Raw genomic sequence first — 25,390 nt, forward strand, 5'->3', positions numbered from 1 at the left:
CTGTAATGCATTTATTAATGACAGTAAAAGCTGTAGATGGAAAAGCAATAGGTAGAACTGAGCCTCTTCAGGAAAAATGCAATGTTGGGCTCTTTGTTAGAGTTTTGTAACTTGAGGTTTCAGTTTTCTGGGTACCTGCTGCCTGGCACACTGCTTTATGAAAGCAAACAGCCCCCCCCAAAACCTGAAAGTCACAAAGTAGGAATGCATTTACGCCATGAGATTGACAGCATGGACACTGGCTCCGTCTTAAACATCTCAACTGCTTTGATTTTTGCTTTTCACTCACAGCCTTGGAAAGGGAAGGTTACCAAATGCATGTTTACTCCAAGTACACAACCTGCTCAATCGCAATTATCTCCTAATCTGGTCCTTCCGAGTTTCTCTGGTCTCACAGGTAAATACAGATTTAGCCGTTACTCAAGGCATATTATTTACCTCATTAAGTGTGTGTTTTGGCACGTGCGTTATTTACCTGACGGACTAACAAATAGGAGAGAGCAAATGCCATATTGTGTGCAAACAGCAACTTTGTTCGTGGGCAACCGGTCCCCTGTTTGGCCTCACCTGTGTCGACCCCGTGTGTGATGCTGGGTGTTTCCAGCCCCCCACCACAGAGTGGAAAGCGAGCATGAGTGTGGGGAGGCCGAGCCCAGAGACCTTGTGGGTGGGTGGGTGATGTGTGGCACAATGGAGCTCTTGCCCGGATCCATGAACAGCGGGACCAACCTTGGAGATGGATTTAAACACCTACATAGCGAGGTGTGTGCATGTGACAGTTAGAGGGGATACTTTTATCCATGTTCAAGAGGATTGTGTTATTGCTGTTGGTCTGTTTTGCTATGAGTCAGTGTACTCAGCTATGTAACACCTCTATGAGTTGTGCTTGAACTGTCATCTCAATAAATCTGTTAACCCCAAGGCTGACCTGCACTGAGCAGTAACAATCCTGTCAAGATCTTCCTGCAATCTTTTAAAAGAAAAAGGGTAGGGAGGAAAATCCAAGTAATCTTGCATGGACAATGTAATGTATTAAACACTGTTTGTTAAAAAGAAGCATCAGAAGGTGATGGCTATGTGAATCTTTGGGAGGGAGGCTGTAACCTGTAGAGTCCTGCTTGCATTTTACAGTTCCTGCAGTCCCTGCAGTTCACCTGTGGGTTCGTTGTTGAACAGATACACTCCTCTGAGGGATCCCTGAAGTAAGAAATCAAGTGTAGCAATAGAATTGCATCTCTAAGAAACATTGTACATGCAACAAATGAGAACTTCTCTGGGGAATCTCCTTCCAGCCACCAGATGTGTGGATTTGTTACGGAAGTGAGAAGTTTCAGTGCAACTGACAGGTGTTTCAGGGCCAGGCTGTTTGGATGGGTTGTAGTTTTGACATCTGTATTGCTGTATTTAATTCCTACCATGTATCAGAAGTTGCATTGTGTATGAAAAGATGAAAGGCCTCCTCAGAAATGTCAATGGGGTTTTAGATCAGATTTGCTGTGTTTTAAGTGGTTTGTGTTGTGTTCCACGGTGATAAGGTTCAGCAGGGGGATGTGATCTGGTGCCTGGAGCCATGGCTGCTGTGTGTCTCTCAGTTCTTAATTTAATGCTGTTTGCAGAGGTTAATTTCTAGTTGCCTGTGATTCTGGACACCCAGAGCTCAGTCCAAATGTCATTTGTTGTGGTTAGAGCAGGTTACTGTGTTATTTCAGGTTTGTGATGCTGGAACCTCCACCGGGAAGCACAGAGGAAATCCCTGTCAGAGGAGGGCAGTGAAGAGAACCAGCAAGGGTGAGATGTGTGTGTGCATGAGTAACGTGAGTTTCTCTTCAGTTTCAGATGCCTCTGGATGTTCAATGCTAGCGCTCTTCCATACTGGAGCAACACATTTTCCCCAAAACTTACTTCCAAGGGCAAGACAAGCTGTGTGCTCCCTCTTCCCAGCTGGTGTTCTCAAAGGGTACAGCTCCATCGTAAGCAGGAAACTGGCGTCCCACGGCTTTGGAGCTTCCATGGCAGCAATGTCATCCTTCCCTCCACAGAGATATCACTACTTCTTAGTGCTGGATTTTGAGGCTACGTGTGATAAACCACAGATTCATCCTCAGGTAAATAGACGATACAGTTAATTATCTCCTTGCAAATTGTTACTGCGGTACCAAGAGATGGAAGAAAAAGCACAGTGGTGGCTTACTTCATTTCTCTGGTTTGTCCCACCTCTCTGTTACTGATCCTCGAGGGCTCTTGCCAGTCATTTGCTTTCTCAGGAGCAGTGCCAGGACCCTTAGTGGGAATTAAATGAAAAGAAGTGACAATTCGTGTGTTACTGAAAACATCTTTAAGTCATGTTTGCTTGTCATCTGCCTGAGTCTAAAAATAGTTGTCTGGCAACCTGCATTAGCAGAGTACTCGTGGCAACCTTGTTTTTCATTCTGCAGGGAAAAAGGCTGTTGGTAGCCAACAGCTTTAAGAAAAGAATTGAATGATCTGAATATGTGCAACATAATGATGCTTCCAAGTCGAGAGGAACAGTAGTTTGGAGCTGTCGATGTTGCTGAAGTTATCTTGCCTGTGTGTTAACTATGGAGTGTAATGTTACAAGAAGAGTTGAGCTTCAGATAGATTTTTGCAGTGCCCTGCCACTTGAGGCATACAGAGATCCAGATGAAATACAGAAGTATTTCTGCACGGTTCTTCCATAGTAACATAGAGCATATTAGTAAATACATTTTCAGTTGTTGGCAGAATGGGCCTAAGTTTTCCATTTAAATTAGAAAACCGTGCTAAAAAGGAAGAAAACAACCCAACATTGGATTGGTAATCAACAGAATTTCTGAGTCTCTAAATCGAACTTGGACTTCTCACCCTCCTCTGCCAAGCAGTTGGCCTCTTACAGGTCTTGTGGGTAAAATATACGTTGGGTCAGAAGAACTTCCTTTTGCTTTGTCTCAAATATGCTAAAGGCAAAGTAGTTTTCAGCATGGTACCTCATTACTGAAGTCCCTTGGTACAGTGTTCATCTCCCAGTGCAGCAGTGGTTTCCCTTATGTATGTCCTGTCAAAGGGATGCTGCAAGTTAGGATGAAACTTGACTCCTTTTCCCCAGGAGTGCCTTGGTGAGTGCCACCTGCTTCTCCTGTTACTTGAGAAATGGACAGCAAATTCCTTGCTCTTTTGCTGGTTCTTTGTGGGAGGCTGCTGTGGCTCTGCATCCAGTTCTGCTTGCAGGGTCTTAACTGCTCTCCAAGTGAGGTGTTGGGCTATTTTGTGCACGCTCTGCCTCGGGTACACAGACCTGTCAAAGCTGTAAATTGGATCTACCTTGTCCCTTTGGATATGGGTTTGGTCTGTGCACATTTTGATGCAAAACCATGATGCATGTGGTGCTAGTTTACAGCTGGCAGTAAAAAGGAGCATGAGTGGAATACGATTACTACTGTTTTAAGGAGCTTTGTCCCCAAGTCCTTGCCAAGGAAAGTAATGGTCTGGGCCAATGCAGATCTGCTATATATTTTGTTGGTGAGATAGCACCTTTAAGGTGGAGATGTTCTTCACTATTGTTTTTCCAGTCTGCTGTGTTCAGTGTCTGTCTGCATCATATTGTGTGTGGAAAGAGCTGTCAGTCTCTCAATGTCTTTGCCAACAAATTAGTTTGACGAGTAAAGAAATGGCTCTTGCTACATGGGAATCGGTGTATCTGGAAAAGCTGAAGGTGCCTGCTACAACTGGGTAACTTTCATAAAATGAGGCTTCAGTTGATACCCCAACATCATAGCTTTTTGCTGACCAGCATGGCTTTTGTCCTCTTCACTGCTGGGCTGTATGACACTATGAGCAAACTATGCTGTGTATTTCGGCGATATCTTGTGCAAGCTTTTAGGGGCAAGGTATTTCACTAGAGCAATAGCAAACAGGTTTGGGAGGTTTTGTCTGAGCACAGACCTGGGAGCTAGGAATGGTCAGATGCTGCTCTTCACTGTAATCCTAATCTTTTTTTCTTCAGTACCTGCAAAACAGAAGTCTAGACACAATGAAGTTCAAATTCATTGGGTTTTGACAAGGAGGCTGCACATGCAGAGCTAAGCTGAGATCCAGATTACTTTAAGTGGGTTGACAATGTTGTAAATTTAGGCAGCTCAGCCTAAAAGTCCTATAGAGTGCACTTGCCACTGTGCTGTACACTTCACGTGTCTCACTAACTGCTCTTCAAAATATTCTGGCTTCTTATCAGAAATTATGAAAAGAGATATCTTTTTATCCACACTAAGGTGTGGGACTGCTACATCTGCTCCCCCTCCCACTGTATTTACTTGTGCCTTTCTGCAACTGGCAGCCTCACTGGCTTTATCCCAGGGAACGTCCTTCATGATCATTCGGTAGCCCTGAAGACTCCTTCATTTCCATTCCCTTTCATGCTGCCTGATCTCTCTCCGAGGTCTCATGGTATGGCCTCTGTAATGGGGATCAAGGAGGGTCAAGGACTGGTATTCCCCTGGGAAGCTGTCCATGTCGTGCCTGCAGTGTCTGGCACTGCTGGCTAAGTACCTCATGGCCGCTGCCTTTTGCTTTACCACCTCTGGGTTGAGTGCGGTCTTTCATGTTCCCTGCCCTACACCCACAGAAGGAATATCTTTGCAGTGCTGGCTTCTGATGGCTTTTATCAGATGTGCCCCAAAGTCAAAGTGCATGTCTATGTGCACAAAGCAGCAACTTAGCTTTATGGGCTTTTTGGATACATTTATAAATAATGAGACTGTCCCAGAGAGAAAAGAATGTGGGGATTTAACTACATTGCCCTGGATGGGATAGATGGGAAAACCTGAAAGAGTAGAGGCACGGGTTGTGTCATGTAGTATTTTAGCCAACCAAAGGTCCATAGGGGTTGGCAGTAAGGGATGTTTATGGCTGACCAGCCTCATCTCTTTAAAGCTTACTTTGTGCTTTTGGAATTTGATCCAAAGCCCAGTGGGGTCAGGTGGGAGCTGTCATTCCCTGGAAGGTGATGGACCTTGGACCACAACAGTGATAGTGTGCTTTGGTTTTCAGCTCTAGCACTGACTTTTTTTCCCTTTACTGTCTGCTAAGAGTTTGTAAGCACCTGCTTCTTTTATATGGTGTTAGCCAGTACAAACAGGTACATATGGTGCTTTAGCTACATAAGAGAAGATGCATTAATAAGTGGGAGCCTTGCTCTTTTGTCTTGTTGTCCTTGTATATACCAGTGTTTATGGTGGGCAGTGCTTTCAGTGACTGTGTTAAGGAGCTCCCCAGGCTCAGATCCGTGGCTGCCTGTAACCTTATTTTATTAATGCAGTGAGTGGGTGTGCCTCTGTGTCTCTTTCAGTCAGTAAGCCAAGTACCTTGCCTTGAACTTCAGCAGAGTGGATGAAAAACAATCATTTTTTTAAATGTAAAAATTCTGAAGGTAGAGATCAGGTCTGTTCAAAGCTGAATTTGAAGTTAAGCTTCTGCAAAAGAAGTTCATCTCTCCTGTAATCTGTTAAAGCCCCTTAAATGAAAACCAAATACAATTCAAGCTTTGCATATCTGCTGCCTGCAGGTCTCAGAGAGTATGAGACACTTGACCTGGCAGAAGGAGCTGGACCTAGGAGGTGCTATGCTGTGGTGTGGTTTAACCTCAGCCAGTGACTTAAGTACCAGCAGCAGCTCGTTCACTCCCTGCCTCTAGTGGGATGGAGAGGAGAACCAAAACAATTAAAACATATGGATTGAGATAAGAGCAGTTTAGTAATGGAAACACAAAATGAAATTGTAATAACAATAAGGAAAAGGAAGATAACAAGGAAGTAAAGTAAAACACAAGAAAGCCAAGTAGTGCACAGTGCAATTGCTCAGCAGCCCCAGACTGATGCCCAAGCAGTGATTTTTTTTCTTTCCCCCCACCCCATGGCCCCCTCTTCCACTGGCCACCCCCCACACACCTCCCCTATCCCCAATTTACATACTGAGCATGACATCTCATATAGTGTGGAATGGCCCTTTGGCTAGTTTGAGTCAACTGTCCTGGCCATGCTCCCTCCCAGCTCTTTGTACACCTCCTTGCTAGTAGAACACAAGAAGCTGGGAAGTCCTTGACTTAGGATAAGCAGTGCTGAGCAACAGCTAAAACCTCAGTGTGTTACCAACATTGCTCTCACAGTAAATCCCAAACACAGCACTGTACCAGCTACTAGGGAGATTAACTCTGCCCCATCTGAAGCCAGGACACCTGCTAAATGAGATTTTCGTAATGATAAAGTTGCTTTTTTTCATGTCAGTGTTTTCAGGTACTTGACTTTAGTGTCACATTCACTCAAATGTGATGACGGGTTGTGAATTAGAAATTAGCCTCCTCCAAACTCTCTGTAAGGAAAGGTATGAAATGTTCAGAGGAAATTCAACCAGGGCAAGTGTAAAGAATCTGCGAAAGAATATCCCCATGTACCAGTACAGGCTGGGGAATGAACTGTTAGAGAATAGTGTAGGGAAAGGGACCTGGGGGTCTTGGTAAACAGCAGGATGAGCATGAGCCAACTATGTGCCCTCATGGCCAAGAAGGCCAATGGCATCCTGGGGTGTACTAGAAGGGGTGTGGGCAGTAGGTCAGAGAGGTTCTCCTCCCCCTCTGTTCTGCCCTTGTGAGACCACACCTGGAATATTGTGTCGAGTTTTTGGCCCCTCAGTTCCAGAAGGACGCGGAGCTGCTGGAGAGAGTTCAGCACCAGGCCACAGAGATGATTCAGGGAGTGGAGCATCTCCCTTATAATGAAAGGCTGAAGGAGCTGGGGCTCTTTAGCTTGGAGGAGACTGAGGGGTGATCTCATCATTGTTTACAAATACATAAAGGGCAGGTGTCAGGAGGATGGAGCCGGGCTGTTGTCAATGATGTCCAATGATAGAACAAGGAGCAACAGGTACAAGCTGGAACAGAAGAGGTTCCAAAGAAACACAAGGAAGAATTTCTTCACTGTTCAGGTGAGGAAGCACTGGAACAGGCTGCCCAGGTAGGTTGTGGAGTCTCCTTCTCTGGGGTCATTCAAAACCCACCTGGACAAGTTCCTGTGTGTCCTACTCTGGGTGGTCCTGCTCTGGCAGGGGGTTGGACTGGATGATCTTTTGAGGTCTCTTCCAGCCCTTGAGATTTGGTGATTCTGTGAACTGTTGAAGACAGAAGAATAGATTGTTTGCAGACAACACTCTTCTTGTTTTCTTAAGCAGCACATTGGAAGTACAAAAATATCTTTGTATTTTTCTTTACTGTGTCCTACATACTTCCAGTCTGTTTATCCTGCATTTTGATATTTGGGGAAAGTCTTTAATTATGTTTGCTGTCAAATGAAACTGGACATACTAATAAATATATCACTTAATAAGCACATCACTTACATTTTCAACGTAAACATTGAGACTGTGAATAAGCATATGTTGAGTTACTAATTTGTTTTTCAAGTGTACAAACAAGTCTGGATGATCATAGTACATTACCTGTCTGGCAAAAGCACATTAACAAACAGGAGCCTGTAGGATAATATTAAGTACACATGCATGACAAGGTTAAACTAGGTTCAGGCTGTGTTTCCTTGAGTGCTAGTGTAAAAGAGCATTAAAGGCATTTTTCCCCTGAACATCAGTCTTGTGGTTGTGGCTCAGAGTCGCAGGCAGGTGCAGCTGGAGTGGCTGAAATGATCACTGCCTCTCTTCCTCCTGCACTGCTCTAGCCGTGGTTTTGTTCCCATGGCAGAGACAACTCATTGTGTCTCTCCTCCTGAGATGCTGTGATTTATAGACTGGCCTTGTAATGAGAATGGATGTTGATTTCCACCAAATTTAGGCGGCAGCAACAGATGTGCAGACCCTGCTGAGCTCCCTACTCAGGGTGAGCAGATAGAGTATAGGCAAGCTGCCTTGGGAGCAGCATGGGGGGCTCAGAGGACTTTCTAGGGGGAATATGTCCCTGAAATCACAAACCTGTGGCAGGAGAAGGTTCTGGAGGGACCACTGGTGTGCTCGGAAGCAGGCTGTGAGGCATCTTCCGTGTACTTTTCAACAAGTGCTCTGTGAAGTCTGTATCAAGGCAATCCTAGCTGAAGGCCAGGATGGGAATGCAGAAGGTAGCTCACACAGTAACAGAGATTGTCACAACCCTACCCAGAGGCGGATAATGGAGATATGCCTGTGCCTGCCTATTCTATCTAGACATCCTTGCGTAGCAGCTTTTCTTCTTGCATGGTTTGTGTGTGTGGCTGTTAAGCTCAGTGCATTAGAAATCACCTGCCAAAACCTTTATTAAGGATGATGGTGAATCGCTGAAAAATGAAGAAATTCAGGCTTGTTTCCCATGGCAACTTTAACTCAGTACTCTTGTGTCTAAGTATTACAGTGGAATATTAATCTGCAATTACCTGTCTTCATGCAGCTTAGGCTGGAGTGTAGTTTTAGACACATAGTTCTCAGTTCAGCTTCTTACAATGTTGTTTCTAGAGGAATGCCATAAAAACTGTATGTAAGAGTGGCTTAAAGTCTTTTTTTCCCCCTCTTCTTTTTTGCTAAAAGTAAGTAAAAATAGATGTTTCTCATCTCTTTGGCAATTATGGCTGTTACACCATTCGTATGTCAGAATGCTTTAAATTCCTGGAGTGGCAAGAAATATTTCATTTAAAAGCTGTTTCAGATTAGTTTTCTCGTTTGTGTTAGTTTTTTTGAACAGTCTTTTGAAACAGCTTTTTGAGGCCTTGTAGCTAGTTCCTCCTAACAAAACTTTTGTGAAGAGCAGGTGAATATCCATAGCTTAGCATCCTACAAGGTGCATCTGCAGTTAAAGAGATGCCTTTCTCTTTTTAGTCACATTTTCCATGTGTCATGTGCTTCGTTGTAATTCCATTGGACTATTGCAAAGTCTTGATTTTGACCAATATGGGGAATAATGGCTTTATTTTAAAGGATTTAGAGAGAAGAGCAGTGTTTCAGAAGGGCTTCTGCAGGGTCTGAGACACCAGGTGCAGTGTAACCCTCAAAAGCTACATTCTCCACAGCATTTTGCCTCGGAGACCTCACTGATTCTCCCGGTAAGTGGGGAAAACCTTGCTGTGACCCGTAAGAATCTGACAGGGTGGGTTATGGCTTCAGGCAAAAGAATTAGCTGTATTTATTTAAAACTCAATGAGCTAGAGAATATGAACAGTTACTGAACCCAACTTTCCTGGAGAGCACAACTATGAGACCACCAGGGAAGGCGTCTGATGTGTGAAGAAAAGAAAGAGAATAAAATCAAAGCAGCTTCTTCTTTAAAGTTATTAACCCAGCGTTATTATAGCAACAAGCCTAAAATACCAAGTCACTCAGGTGGCTGCAGTCCTAACCTGACCCAACCTGCTTAGCTTTCATCTGGTTATTGACAGGCCGATGAGATGACTACTTTAAAGCAATCAGTCATGTTGCCCTTTCCCTCTCAGCGTGCGCAGACCCCGCATCAGTTATGCATCCCGGCGTGCAATTCCCCACCTGTGCTGTTTGAACACTGTATCCTTAACTGTGCAAACATTACACATCGTTTAGGTGACAAGTTGCAAAGTTAAGTAGACTTGTTGTTACAGCAGAAAGTAGTTGAGCGGCAGTCACCCTGAAAAGAAAAGATCCAGGCTGGCTCGGGAGTGTGCAAGTGTGCTGTATGATGCGGAAAGGTTCACCTCTCTGTAAAGCTGCTGCCAAGGGTAATGTGTGCCGCTGGAAATGCTCACCCCACGTGAAGGGAAAGGAAGGGAACAGGTGCTAGAGGTTTGTACATTCACTGCCCTTATCCTGCCACGTGTCTGGCCCTCTATGGTTGTTGGTCAAGTCTGCGCTTGCTGTTCTTTTGCAGTCTCTGAGGTAGAGGGGTATTTCACATCCCTCCCAGAATGGTGTTTTACAAACAGGCAGCGTTGTTCCATGCTGTGGCATCTGTCTAGTGCTGCACGGGGACACTGCTCTTCGGGCTGCTGTAGTTCCTGAGGAATGGTCTTTGTTTTATTAGGATTGTCTTGTCTTAATTTCCAACAAAACCTTCTTGATAAAGTGCAGCTTGGCTCTTTTGGTGAGTAGAGCACAGGATATGCCTAAGTCTTGTGCTTTTCTTCCCCTTTATGCCAAGCTGACTGTGCAGCCATCCCTACATTGTCTTTGTTGGTCTATGCACTTGTCAGCTGGCAAAAAAAGCCCTTCCTTACATTACTTAGTTCCTCTCTACCAGGCAGAAATGCACTGCCACCAGCAGCTAAGCTGGGATGTCTGTAAAACCCTGGGTGTTCATTTACAGACGGTAACATACCCTTTCTACCCATCCCAGATGTTTTAGTGTTGCTGCGGACATTGATCATTTGTGCTGCTCAATATCAGGTTAAGAGGTTGGGTCTTGAAATGATTTGGTAATTCTGCAACAGGGACTGTACAGCTGGTTGCCCACGTTAGAAAGGAGTGGATGTGAAAAAGGATATTGTGTAGATATCTTGCAGTGGAAAGGTAATATTTGGAAATGCATGTGTACTGTTTTCAACCTGATTTGAGTACTAAACTTTTCCCAAACTGTCAAGCTAAATTGTTGTTGGCTGTGTCATTGGACGTTTTCTGGGTGGTTAAGTATCTGTCAGTAGCGCTTGAGGAAAGAAGTTGAAGTGTTGATGTCTCCTAGTCTATATTACTCATCCCAGATGTGGAAAGAGAAAGAAGCTTCTGCCTCATTCTTGATGTCTAGGTGTAGCTGGAAAGATCAAAATAGTTTTGTAGGTTTTGGAAGGTGAGATGTTGTTGATGGTGAGAGGCAGGAACCACACTGGGAGCAAATGGCTATCAAGAATTTTGTTGAGGGGCCAAATAGAAACAGTGACTGTGACCAGGGATCTGCAAAATGCAGCTCCAGGTGCAGACAGCATGGCAGTGGGATAGTGTTCAGTGCAGTGATGAGAAGGGTATGTATGGTGAGGTCTTCTGTTGCAAAAATGAGAAAGACAATGTTCTGGTCTGAGTCCACTGTGGGTAGGAAGAGCAGTCATGAATTTAAACAACAGCAGGGGAAATTCTGATTAGACATTAGGAAAAACTTCCCAATGATAAGACTAATGAAACAGGAGGATAGAGTGCCTGGGGAGCATGTGAGTCTCTCTTATTGGAGTCTGTAAAAACAGCCTAGACAAAGTCAGAAATTATTTAGGGGGAGGTGATGCTGCCCTCAGGCAGGTGCATGGACTAGATGTCTCTCTTAAAGCTCAGGCTCCTGGAGGCATGTGATTAGGTGGGAATTTCAGCTTCTATTAAAGAAAGAGAAATGGTCCCTCACCCTCACAGTTGTAAGGGAGCACTGGGAAATAGGAGCTGGATTTGATGCTGGTGCAGAACCCAGAATGCAACTCAAATGTTATCTTTGAGGAAATCCAGCCTTGGCAGTGGGCTCCGGTGCCTGAGTGTTGCAGGTAGGTAGTGAGGTTCACCTAAGAGCAAGGGAAAGGAAGAGGCCTTGGATATTCAATGATCAGGCAGCAGAATTTGTCTTCACATCATCTTACCCATGTTCCTGACAGTTCTCTTGTGGTTTGATTTTGATGTGTATTTCCCTTCCAGGATGTTTTTCCAGGATGTGGCAGCTGTTTAAATGTATGAAATTTTTGACTGTGTGCATATGTGTACTTGAAGCCAGGCAATGATGGAAAAAGAAATTTCAGGGTCAGCTGTTTCCCCAAAGACATTTTGACAGGGTTAATCAGCACACAGAGTAACCTGCCCAGGACAGAAGAACTGAGAGACTCCTCATTGTAAATACAGGTAGGCATCCTATGGAAAGTCAGCATAGCCCTGAGTCAGCAGAAGTCCTGCTGTCCCCCACTGCAGAGGTGTTGCCTTTCTAGTGCTTGTTTTGGTTAGTTTAATCAAAATTTAGAAGTGTGGAAAAGACCTATGAGGTCATCTCGGTTACGGCCCCTGAGGGCCAGTGCAAGGCTGCTCACTTGGAAACGGCTTTGGTTAAAATAATAATTAAGGCAGAGGATAGAAACTGGGGAGGCAGCTCTGGTAGGCCAGTGCTGTCCTTACTATGTCCCTTTTCGATTTTAATTGCCTTGGAAAAAAAAGGAAAATCACAAGGCTTTAAAAGCTCTGATTCTTCCTGCTCTTCAACCCCCCGCCCCCTCCCCGGTCTTGGAGGCATCAACTCTCATCTGTCAAAGTGTAAATCAGCAATTAAAACACAAACAGTGAAATGCCAAAGATGACCCGAAGCACAAAGCAACTGACAAACAAGTCCGGACAAATCGGCGGATAATTTATAAGCATTGCCCTAAAATCTAATTATTTGGCAATTCGAATTTGCAGCCGGCCAGGGCTGTGCAATAAATTTAACCCGCCATAAATTATTTAGGAGCAGCCCGTGGTGTAAATCAAAAACACGAGTGTTTGTTTAAGAAATAAGCTCCTTGTGCATAAAATGACTTTTTTTATTTTCTTTTAAGAGCAATGGGGGGAAGCATCCCTGAACAAAATGAGCTGGTGCCAAGGCTCTGTCCCTCCACGGAGACTCCCTTGCTTCTTCTGCCCTTATGTTTTTTGAAGGTGTAAAAGGGTCTTTTGGAAGGAAGTTTTATGCTTTTCCTTATCAGAAAAAAAAAAAATCCCTTTCCCTCAACAGCCTCTGCTTGTTTTTATTGCATTTTGAACAGTCAGCTCTGATTTTTATGGGCATCTTTTATTCTTGTGTTTATTAAACTTCTTCACGTGGGGGTGGGAGTAAGGGATAAATTATTCTCTGATAGTGTTTGAACCAAACAGGCCACACTGTCTTCCTCAAATATACGACTCGATGTCCTGAAGCCTGCCGGGTCCACTTTGTACTTGGGCTTCTGGATTAAAAGGTTTTGAGAGCCAGGAAGTTCTTGCTGGACACTGTATTCTTTTCATGTAATGATGTTAGTGCTCTCCAGATCCAGAAGCGTAAGCAAAAACATTTCTCTGTGGGAATTAGTGTAACTTCAAGTGCTTTCTTCCCCAGACTGGAGAGATATGTCCCTGACAGGAAATTATTTAGCGTGTGTAGTCATGTGCTTTTTCGTTTCTTTTATTAGCGGGATCATCAAGACAGCTGAATTTGTGCATCCCCACTCAGACATTAAAGGTAGGGGAGTTCTGTGTAGGACAATTGGGTAAGGAAAGGCTGGGTTTATAGCAGTGCTTTCACATGCCCTTATGAATTTTTCAAATCCCCCTTAAAAGGAAGTCCCTAGCCAGTCCAGTTACCCTGCAGCCTCCTGCTGCTGCTCAGCCCTCCGCCTTGGGACAGCCAGGTCACACGGGAAGCTTCCACCTGGAACCTCTATTCTGGGGAGGGAAATATTTTTTTGGGGAAAGGGGCAGGGGTAGAGGCAAAAATTCTGAACAAGCTGTCACATATGTTTGCTTGAAGTACTGTGAAATCATAAACACAGGATTGTTATGAAGACAGTGGACCCGGTAATGGATCCGTGTAAGCCTCCGGCTCTGTGGATTCCTATTGTTACTGTGTTTGGGGGCACAGCTGAGGGGAGGGACAGGGTGCCAATGTCTTTTTCTTTAAGCGTGTTAATATTGATTTTAGAAGCTCTGTGTTCCAACAATATAAATGCAAATGCCTGTAATTGGGAGCAGCGTGCAGAATTTCTCAACAGAAAACATGTTCAACTTTTCATGACAATGAAAGGAAAATAAAATGCTGCTTATTTATTGCTGGTGGTTCGAATCCTGGATTTCCTTTCAAGTTACTTTGCAGTGCTAAATAAAATACCTAATTGCAATGCTCGCAAAATTCAAATGGGTACATTTGTTCTTCTGGTAGCTCGCGGCTGTTTGCAGCCTCTGGACACCCTCAGCATTATTTCAGCACGTCCATAACTTCTGGTTGTGCTATAAGGAAAAGCTGGAGGAGGAGGGGTAAAGAAAAAAAAAGACTTAGAAGCCCCAAGTGCTTCTGGTACAAATCACAGCCAAAGTTGGAACGTGTATGCAGTGTTGGAAGTGGGAATGGGTGAGGGTCTCAAGGTAATGCTTATGGATGATCAGGCTCTGATAAAGAAAGCATCAATGAACCTCTCCTTTTACTTCCCTTGTGCTGCTCTCCTCCACCTTTCCCACCTGGGAAGAAGCAGTGAGGGTTGTTGGTAGTGGAGATGGAGCTGAATGTGTTGAGCTCACTGGGCTGCTGTGAAACATGAGAGAGCGCCCGGCTGCTTTCCTGCATCACGGTCTGTTGGGGGGTTGTGTGTGTGTGTGTCTAAGTGCTCACCATTTCATAATAATTACTAATGAAATTCTAGATCTGTAATAGCATTTTGGATACCTAAAACAAACCATATGCTTGTAAAAAAAAAAAAGAGAGAGAAAAAAAAGTGGAAGCAGATCAACTTTAAGCCATAAATTCTTGGTAATAGAGGCCTCTTCCCCCCTCTTCTGTTTATGTTTGATAGATATTTTTGTTTCTGCAGGAATGTCAACTCTTAATTTCATGATGTATCATGGGCTTAAGAAAATTGAATTTAATAAAGGCAAAAGATGAATGGCACCTTTAAAGGTCCCAACACTTGTCTTTATTAGCAGGACAAACTGCAGGGTCTCCAAACACTGCTTCTCTCCAAATGAAAGTTTAAATGAAAAGTACAGCAGTGTCACAGGTTAAATTTCATTGCAGGACTGGCTAACGTCGTTAGTGAGGAGTGGGGCTGATTTCATGGGGCTGGTATCTGTTGCCTTAGATACCAGTGGAGCAAACACTGCCAGAGACTGGAAAAATCTCTGCTATAGGAAGCATGCAGATAAACAGCCTTTTGGGAAAAGTCCTTTACCACTTGCTGAAACTGACCAAATAAGCCCAAAAGAGTGGTTGTGCGTTCTCTCAAGATGCTCGAGTCACTCCTGGGGTTCCACCTCTGCTCCTGGCCACTCACTTCCCACAGACCTGTAGTAATTCTGGCTATTGTTAAATTTTCCACATTTTTTTTTTAATACAGCTTTTTATTTCCTCTGACTTGTTCCGACCCTCCTGGAAGTGTGGTTTTGCCTTTGGTTCTGGAAAGTGAGCGACGCCTTTGTGTATCAGATCAGCGGCAGGGCTGTCTTTCAGTCTGGCTTTGCATCCAGCCACTTGATGGCCCCTGAGGACGTTTCTGGTCCCTTAGGAGCAATCTTGGGCGGTGCAACACAGCCCTGCTGTGAAATCCAGACGGTGCATGTCCCTCTCTGGGAGGGGGAATGCTTCTCTTTCTCTGCCCCCATGGTCACTCCCTGGGTGGGATGCATACCTAAGGAGCAACGGGCTGCCTCAGCCTTGGGTTGAAGGATGGGGTGGTGTTTTCCTAGGGTTAAGCCTGACACTGTTACAACACACAGTCCATTAGCTTCAAACTTTGTGTCTGTTTTCCCCCTGATTACAAATTTGCTGCTTTCAGAGCCTATCTGTGGCAGCTCTTTTGAAGGGAGGATCAGCTGTGTCCAGTGTTACTCACGTTGAGCTTCTCATGTTTTCATGGGTCCTTCTGGGTGGCTGAAGCTGGTGAGGTTGGCTGCACCGTAACAGGCAATCTGAGCAATGCTCAGGTGTTTTGCCTCGCTGTCCTCCCCTTCCAGCCCATGGGTTGAGTTTTGTCTCTTTCCTGGGGAAACTTTGTGATTCCCAGTGGAGTGGTTTGGCTGTGGGGAAGAATATAACCCACTGCTCTGCTCTGCCTTTGTCTGCGCAGCACGTGCAGAGTGTGGCACAGCTGACTGTGGGGAAATTATTAAGCTCTGTGTCCTCTGCAGCTTGAGTGCTTGGTGTCTACACCTGGGCACTTCAGCACTGTTAACACTTGTGTTTTATTTTAATGTTTTCTTTCTAACTTTCCATCTCGGCGGCACGTGCTCCCCACGTGCCCAGCTCTGGGCTCTGTGCCTGCTGCTCCGGGGAGCTGCTCTGCTGCTGCCATGGCCTCTGTCCACCATGGAAGTTGGGGGTTTTGCCTGGCTATTTAAATTATTTGTTGTTTCCATTTACCCACCGAGCTTCTTGCCCTCCCTCTGCCTGGGCGGTGATGTCATCAGCTCATATGGATGACCTCAAGATAATTTCCGCCTGTGGGTCGTGAAGGTTGCAACCAGGGTCCAAAAACTGTTAGTTCCTCTGCAGTGGCTGCATTTTCCACATGCTAATTTTACTCACAGGAGTTAGATTTTTTTTTGTCGTTTCCTTTTTTATTATTTCTTATTTGTCTCTTCCAGATGTTTTCAGGCATTTTTTTGTTGTTGTTAAACTAATTCCATTCATGTTTTAAAAATTTATGAAAGCACTAATAAAAATGTCAAAGTGGTAAAAATGTTAGCTTTTGCTCTGCTTTGATTAAATTTTGCAAACTGTTTTTGAATATTAAAAAGCAATATTTTTTTTTATTCTCTCTCCCTCTCTCTGTTTCTCTCCAGAAGTGATTTGAGAGGCTTGTTGCATGGATATCACTCAGCGGGCTCATTTGCACTCCAGAACCTTGGTGCCATGCATCTCTATTAAATAACATAGACAAATTATTCTTTAAAGACACCAAACAAATTGTCACTTCTCTTCTTACATTAAACTGGAAGGAGAAAAGGGAGTGGAGAAGGAGAAGGGTGAACACAAAGGATTTTATCGCTTTTATTCAGTGACTGGCTTTTTTAATTTCATGTATATTTTTAAATAATTGAGAAATCCATCGTGACTGGCTTTGGTTAAACTTTTTATTAACAGGTCCATGTAAATTTTTGATTGCTGATTATTCAAGTAATTCAACATTCTTCTGATGAAGGAACGTTTTTATTTCCCTATCAGCATAAATTTGCTACAAAGAGGAAAATGAAGCTGTGCTGTATCCCATAGGGATGGATTTGGGAGGGGCTACCAGCAATGCTCCTCAGCCTCTCCTGGGCAGAGGTGCTTCATGCAGTAGTGCCTGTTGTCTGTCTGGTGGTGTCCACCAAAAGGATGGCAAGGTGGAGTGGATGGGACAGATTTTGGGAAGGGCACAGCCCCTGGGATGTCACTGCTAAGCAGACCTAAGCCCATTGCAAGTACCTCTCCATGTTCCCAGGGTAGTGTGTGCCAGTGGTGCCAGACCATCTTCCTTAGGTTCAACTTAGGCAGTGATGTGTGCAATTGCAGTGCTGAGCACAGAGACCTCCTTGCTGCCTGACCTGGCTGCAGTGAGCATCAGCATCATCCTTCTCTGTGCTCCAGCACCACTCTCCCACTTGCATCATAGAGCATTGTGTTGGGCTTGTTTTTGTTTGGGACTATGAGGCCCCTCTTTTCACAGCCAGCTTGCTAGGCAGGATCATTTTGAGCTTCATTTTTTGTTTGTTTTAAATGAACAGCTGCTCTTCTTTTTGCCCTATTCAGGAAATCATCGAATTCCCTATCCTGAAGCTGAATGGCAGGACGATGGAGATCGAATCCACCTTTCACATGTATGTTCAGCCTGTGGTGCATCCCCAGCTTACGCCCTTCTGTACAGAGGTAAAGTGCAAAGGTTCCCTGGTGCTCCAAGAGTCTTCCTGGGAAGCAGGTTTCCATTGCACCAGGGGTTGGGGTCGCCTCTTCACAATGTGGCTGCCAGGCAATGTGTCATGCCAGTCTTTGGTTAAGGACACAGGGAATCACATTTTTGTCGTTGCAGTAGCATATAAAGACCTCACTTTGGATTAAATCTAGCTATGATTTGTTAACTAAGGTATATTTATGACTAATGAACATCTAACTGGATCACCACAAAATAAGGCAGTCATGGTAGCTAGTGCTCAAAATCCTGTAGGCTGTCTGTGAGCTCTTCATGGTTTTGCTGTGCTGTTCTGTGGTGGGGAAGGTCAAAGAGAGCATGGTCCAAGGCAAGAAAGTGTGTATGGCTGCATGGTTCAGAGGCTCTAAATGACTCTTCCATGGGCCTGGCTGTTGGGATCTGATGAGTCCTTCAGAATGGTAGGAATCCCATGTCTGTATTTTTAAGACTTTCTTTTTGATGTTGTGCTTGTGGGGCACTTGAAATGGTTGCTAAAGAAATGGCCTCTTGTGTTACTTTGGTTACTCTCATTGCCGAGGAAGGTTCTGTCGACCTGTCACTGCCTTTCCCCAGATACAGACGGGAGGATGAAGACAGTAAGTGTGATCCCTCAGGGTTCAAAGGAAAAGGGGGACGGGGTTTGGTTAGTTTGGAGGTTTTTATCAACAGAGAAAGTTAACTGTTTCTGCAAGTGCATTCTTCCTCCCTGCTGTGACCATCAAAACAAAGTTTAAATTCCTTTTGCTTTGGGGTTTTTTTCCCTGTCACTCCACTAGTTTGATGTTGTCCATCTCGGTGACTAAAGTACTGACTGTGGGAATCAGTGTATCCAAATTCTTCCTTCTGTCCCTGTTTCCCCCTGGGATCACCAGCACCATGCTGTGTTTTCCCCAATCTCCGTGACTGCGGGTTTAAGCCCTTGAAGTGCTTGTCCTGTGTGTACTAACTTGATGAAAAATGTTAAGTGGAGTTCCCTCCAGGACCAACCAGCCCCTTCCATATTTCCATGTTGTAAAAGCAAATACTTTCAAAAAATTCGTTTGTAACTCAAAGCCATCTGAGGGTATTTTATTTAAACTTAACAACAACAAAAAAAGACGAAACACAGAAACAATATTCCCAGGAGAGGGGCTTTCAGAAAGCTATAACTGTGTGAAAACACAGGGTTATAGGGGAAATGGGTTTGTAACCTTAATGCTAGAAAGCTGGATGACTACTTTGGCTGTCCTGATCCCCAAGAGACCTGCTGGTCATATGCTTATACAAAGGTGATAAATCTCACCGCTTGCACCTGATGTTTGCTAAAATCAACATCATCTTCTAGAGTAGAGCCCAAAATGTCCATTTTGCAAGTCATGTAAATTCTAGAGACAAGTCATCTCACTCATTAACTCCCATTCCTTTTTCTGGAAATTGCTCTTTTGTTTCCTTCCCCTCACTGCTAAAGGTTGCAGCTCTATTCTTGCACAAGAGTCTGCATGACTTGCTTGGTGTAGCTGTCTGAGCCAAGTGGAGCCTCCAGCCTGCTGCACTGTGAGGACATTGAGATTCTCTGGATCCTGAGCTCATCTAATGCTCCTGCATGGCAGTGACAGTTTCTCTGTGTTCTCTTGCTCTCAGGACCCTGGAGCAGCTGTTTTGTGTCTCTGTGGGTTTGTGTCTCCTGTGTGGAGCCCTCAAGCAAGCAAAGCCGTGTGTGCTGGGTGTGCACATGCAAGAGTCCACAGGATGGGCATGGGTGTCCCAGCTGCAGTATTGTGCTGCAGACTCTGCTGTTGACCTGTCTGATGTCTCGTGTCCAGAGTTGAGTAAAAATGAATAGTGTAAAATGCAGTGGTGCAAAGTGGTCCAACTTGCCAGGTTTGGCAAGTTCTCTGTTATTAACAGTGTGTATTAGGGAGCTGGTTTTAAACCTAGCCTGAAAGCCATCAGCTCCTGGGAGATCTCCCACTGTGTTGGTCCATGCTGCTTGGTGCAGAGTATGGCCCTTGTGCCTGCTGACTTGGCAGTCCTCCTGCCTGTTGCAGGGGCTGCCATGAAGTCCAGGGAGTGAGATGGTGCTGGTAGGGAGGAGAATCAGAAAAAAGTAAAACTCATGGGTTGAAATAAGAACAGTTTCATAACTACAATGAAATAAGATATGATTATAATAATAATTATGATGGAAAAGTAATATAACAAAGAGAGAGACAGAGAGAGAAGTAAAAGCCAAGGAAAAAAGAAACTAAGTGATGCACAGTGTGATTGCTCACCACTCACTGACTGATGCCCGAGCAGCAATCTGTCCTTCCCTGCCAATCCTCCCAGTTTATGTACTGGGCATGACATCCTATGGTCTGGAATAGCCCTTTGGCTAGTTTGGGTCGGTTGTCCTGGTCATGTTTTCTCCCAGCAGCTTTTGACCCTCCTTGATGTCCAAGCCTGTGAAACTGAAAAGTCTTTGATATAGCATAAACACTACTCAACAGCAACTAAAACATCAGTGTTATCACTATATTAAATCCAAAACACAGCACCACACCAGCTACTAGGAGAAAATTAGCTCTATCTCATCTGAAAACAGGACAAGGGATAAGTGGGCTTGTCCTTGGGCCCTTCATCTGGGACTGACTTTGATACCCTGCCCTAAGAGCCACAGGTGAGTTGGTTGTACTTAGGACCTTACTAAACAATTGCAAAAATATCCTTTTGTATTTGCAGACATTTTTTCATGGTGTCATTAGTGGACACATAAAGATCTGTGGCTTGGTGGCTCCTGCTAGGCAGGCACAAGGGTCAGGCCTGTGCTGCTGGTGTAGGTTCCCCTGAGACCCTGGGGACACAGGTAGGCTGTGCTGTGTGTCCAGCTCCTGCATTGCTGCTGCCATCAGCTTTCAGCTGGTTTATGTTTTCTGAAAAATACCTATTTTGCTAAATGCCAGTAAAGGGCTTTGTCTCGGCACCTCTACTTACAAAGGGTGAGATTTATTGGCCTCTTTGTCTACAAAGAAAGACCAGGCCTGATTATCAGATTGTACACCAGAGACAAGTGCTTAGGTAATCAGCAAGCTGTCTTGGAGTAGAAATACAGATGGTTTCCCAGATAAACTCTGTAGGAAAAGCAGTGGTGTTGACATTACAGGGGAGCCTGTCTTCTGTGCTGCTGCTTTCCCCTCTCCCCTCCACACACTGCCTTTGCTGGGAAGCAGTAGGACTGCTGGGTATAGACTGTGTGTGGGAGGATTACTGGGGTGCTTGATGTTACTCCTTGGGTCTGGAGTACCCTTCACATCCCTCTTCCTTCTTGATGACAGCACAGTATAGGAGGAGTGTTTGCAGGAGTGAAGAGCTCCCTTTGATTAGCTTTTGTTGTATCTTTGCTCTCTCCTGGCTACAGGAGGTTCCTCTGACGCCCCATACCAGTGGCCAGGAGCACGTCTTCCAGTGCTGGCCCACTCTGTAGTCCTCATCTGGTCCCCTTTCTCTTGACCTGTTTCTATAAAACAAGAAGTCACAAGGCTTAGTTGGGGTGAGGGGTGTGCTGAATGTTTAGACAGAGAAGGTGGAAAGTGCTTGGAAGTGGTTAAAAGCTGTCATTAGGTTTATAAAGCTAATTGTGCCCTTTTGGAAGACACAACTGGTTTGTCTGCACAAGAAAGTTCATGCCAGGAGTTTAAGTGAAAGGTTCCCTCTACACAGAAGGTGCTTGTACAGGCTTTTTCATGGTACTTTGCTCTCTCTTTATGATTAATTTTTATTGATTTTTTTTTTCCTGAAGGAACAGACAATAAAAGTACAAAAAGATAAATGCCTTATAGCTTCTTTATGTTCCCAAGCACCGTGTGCTTCTTGGGATCACCAGTGAAACTTTACAATTGTGCAGTTTTATGTTTTTATACTTTATCAAAGCTGCATGACCAGATAATGCTGCAGAGACCCAAGGCACTAGGTTGCGTGTTACAGGTGAATGAAACCAGTAACAGAAAGGAGGGAGAGTAGGAGTCTGGTCCCTTCTGAGCACTCTCTGACTTGTGTTGAAGTGTATCCGTGGAGCAGGTATTTGCGTTCATGTGTGTGATTTCTGCAGCATGAATCTTGCGTGTGCGTGTGTGCTTGACTACGTGTTATGAGTTGGTGCTTTGTTTGGCCTGGCTGGGAAAGGAGCCTTGGGCAATATCAAGCAGTGACTTCTCGGTGGGACATCCTCACCTATCTCTATCCCCTCTTGATGGGAAATGTGTGAGTGGGACCATTTCACCCTGTTTTCCCATGGCCATCAGGGGTGCGACCCTGAGCAGGTGCAGACCTGAAGATGCCCAGCAGTAGAAGCCATTTGCCATCAGTGTTGGCCATGATACCAAAAAGCTGACTGTCATCCTTAATACAGGAAAGACATAGATCTATTGGAGTGGGCCCAGAGGAGGGCCACAAGAATGATCAGGGGAATGGAACACCTTTCCTGTGAGGAGAAACTGAGAGTTGGGGTTGGGAAACCTTATTGCAGCCTTTCAGTACTTAAAGGGGGCTCATAAGAAAGAGAGGTTCAGACTTTTTTGTAGAGGCTGTTGTGACAGGACAAGGGGTGATGGTTTTAATCTAAGAGGGTAACTTGAGACTAAATATAAGGAAGAAGAGGGTGGTTAAACACTGGAACAGGTTCCCTGGAGAGGTGGTAGATGCCCAATCCCTGAAAATATTCAAGGCCAGGTTGGACAGGGCTCTGAGTAACCCATTCTAGTGGAAGATTTCCTTGCCTATGGCAGGGATGTTGTATTGGGTGATCTTTAAAGGTCTCTTCCAACCCAAACTATGCTGTGATTCTGTGATCCTTTCAGAAAAGTTTATCTTTCAGCCACTTCCAGAGGTTTGAGCTGCTCACTGAGAGGCTGAGCCAGTATTTTGCGCTAGGTGAGCTGAGCTGTCCACCTCTGCCAGGCAATGCATGGAGAGAAAGACAGCAGGAAAAGCAAGAGACAAACCAGTGTGCTTTAAAACTGCTCTGAAGAGATGTGTGTTAATCTCTCAATTGTGTGTATTTGCCTCTCTGAGTATGGAAAGTCTGTAGGTAGCAGCTGTTACCTAACTAAAATACTGATTAATGTAAAAACTATTTCTGGAATATAAAAGAGTGTCTGTGTCCCTCTGCTTCCTTAAAATACCACCTCATAATGGCTTGATGAACTTGAGAAACTCACCTAGAGGAACACTGCATTCTTAAAATTAAAATACTTTCCCCTAAAAGGTATATATTACCATTCCATGGAAGTTACTGTGAGAAAATAATCTTTCCACTTACAGCTTATTCAGTGAGTCAGGTATTTGGTATTCATTAAATGTAATTACAGTTTAATTGGAGTTTAATCTCTTTTTTTTTCCTCCCCCTTTCTCTGAGTTCAGGGCTGTAAGCCAAGCAGCCAAAGAAACAGAGAGGTGGAAACCATTGAGCTCCTTTCAGTTGCCACACATGTAATAAAGCAAAGCCCTGTGGTTTGTGAGAGGACTAATGTTTTATGAGTAGGTTGAGCTGGTTTGCGTGGAAGAGTTACTCCTGGGTGGTGGGGGGCTGTCAGTACCTCTTCCCTGGACGCTGTGGCTTCTGATGGCTTGGATGTGTGTGCAGGCAGCAGGGCATGCTCCCAGGCTGTGTCTGACCTTTGGTTTATGAAAACGTGTGAGATGTGTGGCTTCAGGAAAGTGCCATATGAAGTGAAATCCTGTAGTGTGCACTTGTTTTAATAATGATTTTTTTAATTACTTGGGTGCATTGATGGCAAGCTACTGACCTCCAATATTCAATATGTTAAAAGACAGTTTTGTCAGTTGGAAGGCAGACAGAAAAATGATCTGTTTTCTCTGTGCCTTAAGCTATCCTGGGCAGACACAGGCAGAAGCCCATGGGACTGCATCTTTTTATGGGTGTATCTAGCTTTAAGCAGCCAAACAGTCCGGGTGCAGTCAGTAGCACTATCTGCTGGCAGGACCCAGTCCTAAGGAAACTCCTGAAAACCAGAGTAGACCAGGCTTCTGGAGGAACATAGCCTTCTGCAGGTTTCCTTGAGTTTGTTTTAAATGCAGTTTCAAAACTGATGGACTCTGGGGTAGCTGTGTGCTGGCTGCCCAGTGCAGAGGAGGACAACTGGGTCGGCTCTGGGTCTCACCAATAGTGGCCTATTCTGTTCATCTAACACTGTGCAATTTTGGTTTCACCATGACAGCATGGAAATGACTAGAGACTCTGGTAGTTCCCACTGCCTGGGTAACTCAGACACCAAAACTGATGAAATACATGTTGAAAAAGGGCAGCATTTTGAGCATCAGGCAATACAAGAAACAGAGGGTACCACTGCTTCCCCAGTGGATCCTGCCCTGCTGAGCATTTCCTGGTTTGTTGTGTGGGTAGGAGCCCTGCTACATTTCTGTGTTTGGGACGAAGCTGTGCCCTTGCCTGTGGCTGGGGAGGTGCCAGGGTCACTCTGCTGTGGCTGGGTCCTCAGCCTTGTCCATCCATATGGGTCACAGGAGCACGTTTTGGTTGCAGCGAGATGGACAGGAGAGGAGACCTCTCTAATGATCTTTTGAGTGCTACTCTGATGCCTGCTTTCTGTTTGTCTCTCATTTCAGCTGACTGGGATTATTCAAGGCATGGTGGATGGGCAGCCAAGCCTCCAGCAAGTGCTTGAGGTAAGCAGAGTAACCTTTAGTTCCTGAACTCTGACCTCTGGTCCTGCCGTCCCCTCTTCATCTCTTTGCCTGCACCCTCCCCTTGCTGAGAATCGAACCGCGTAATTTGACTATGATTACAGCTTCATTAGAATAACATTTGCTGTCACGTTGCTGACACGCTGCTGAGAGTATTGAACCATTGATCTGTCATCTCCAGCTGTTCATGTCAAGGGTGCTGACAAGATATCCAAACTCCTGCCAGTAGACAGGAGAAGAGGCGATTCTTGCTTGAGCCAGTTTTAAAGCACCAAGACATTGCTGGAGCCCACTGCTCCAAGAGCTTCTGCCTTCGTTTTCTTTCCCCTCCCTCAGTACTTTATGAAATGATTTTTTCCTACCTATTTAAATACTCAATAATACATGTAATATAGAAAAAGAAAGCCTCTACAATCTAATCTAGAGGATATGCAAGTGCAGATATAGCCCTAATAATGCCATCTGCTTGATGTTGTATTCCTACAGCATTTAGGGCTTAATTAGCTTGGAAGTATTTCTCCATCAATAGCTTTTGTTGGTAGTCAAATAGTGAAGGAAACCTCCTCAAGCGGAGCCTGCTTGGGCTGCAGGCTGGTGTTCGATGCATTGTCTCTGTCAGGATTTCCACTGCTGTGTTACCTAATTGTTCCTAATCAGAATAATTGCAACAATTGCTTATCTGAGGAAATCAAATTAAAGGCTTTAAAATCCTCCATGGAGACAGTGCTTCATGGGCACTCACATCAGGATGTTTAGAAAGGTTACCACTGGTGTCCCTCATTCCAGGGAACTTCGTGTGGGGCTGACTGGGAGATCCTGGCAGCCCAAGGGAGGCAGAAGTGTGACTGGGAGACTGGACGCTACTTTGGGAGTCTCGTGTGGGGCTGGCTGGGAGATCCTGGCAGCCCGAGGGAGGAAGAAGTGTGGCTGGGAGGCTGGATGCTGCTTTGGGGGAAGCTTTACTCCAGGGGGCTGTTGTACAGTGAGTTGCAGAAAGAAGTGCCATCCTCTGCCAAAGAGTCTGCAGCAATGCCACAGAGCCCAGGCTGGTGCTCTGCCAAGGTGACCGTGTCTTGCATCCATGCAAACCCCTAGCTCTCCCTGGTGCTCTCCAGAGAGCTTGTAGCTGTGTGCATGTCTGTAAGCACACAAATGCCTGTGCCTTC

General features: G+C 44.9%; 1 protein-coding gene across 3 annotated transcripts in view; it reads left to right on the forward strand.

Annotated features, from left to right (window-relative positions):
- Window positions 1–25,390, forward strand: part of ERI3 (ERI1 exoribonuclease family member 3) — a 133,659-nt gene that overhangs the window by 7,788 nt on the left and 100,481 nt on the right. For 2 of the 3 annotated variants that reach the window (XM_062004009.1, XM_062004010.1), the window contains exons 2-4: window positions 1,831–2,105; window positions 17,390–17,506; window positions 24,147–24,206. In XM_062004009.1, the coding sequence (XP_061859993.1) occupies window positions 1,854–2,105; window positions 17,390–17,506; window positions 24,147–24,206 (429 nt within the window). In that variant the 5' untranslated portion in view covers window positions 1,831–1,853. Of the gene's footprint in view, window positions 1–1,830; window positions 2,106–17,389; window positions 17,507–24,146; window positions 24,207–25,390 lie in introns of those variants that run through there. The other variant, XM_062004011.1, reaches the window with a different exon arrangement.

Source organism: Colius striatus, chromosome 10 (genome assembly GCF_028858725.1).
Source record: "Colius striatus isolate bColStr4 chromosome 10, bColStr4.1.hap1, whole genome shotgun sequence".
In the NCBI taxonomy this organism is placed as follows: domain Eukaryota; kingdom Metazoa; phylum Chordata; class Aves; order Coliiformes; family Coliidae; genus Colius; species Colius striatus.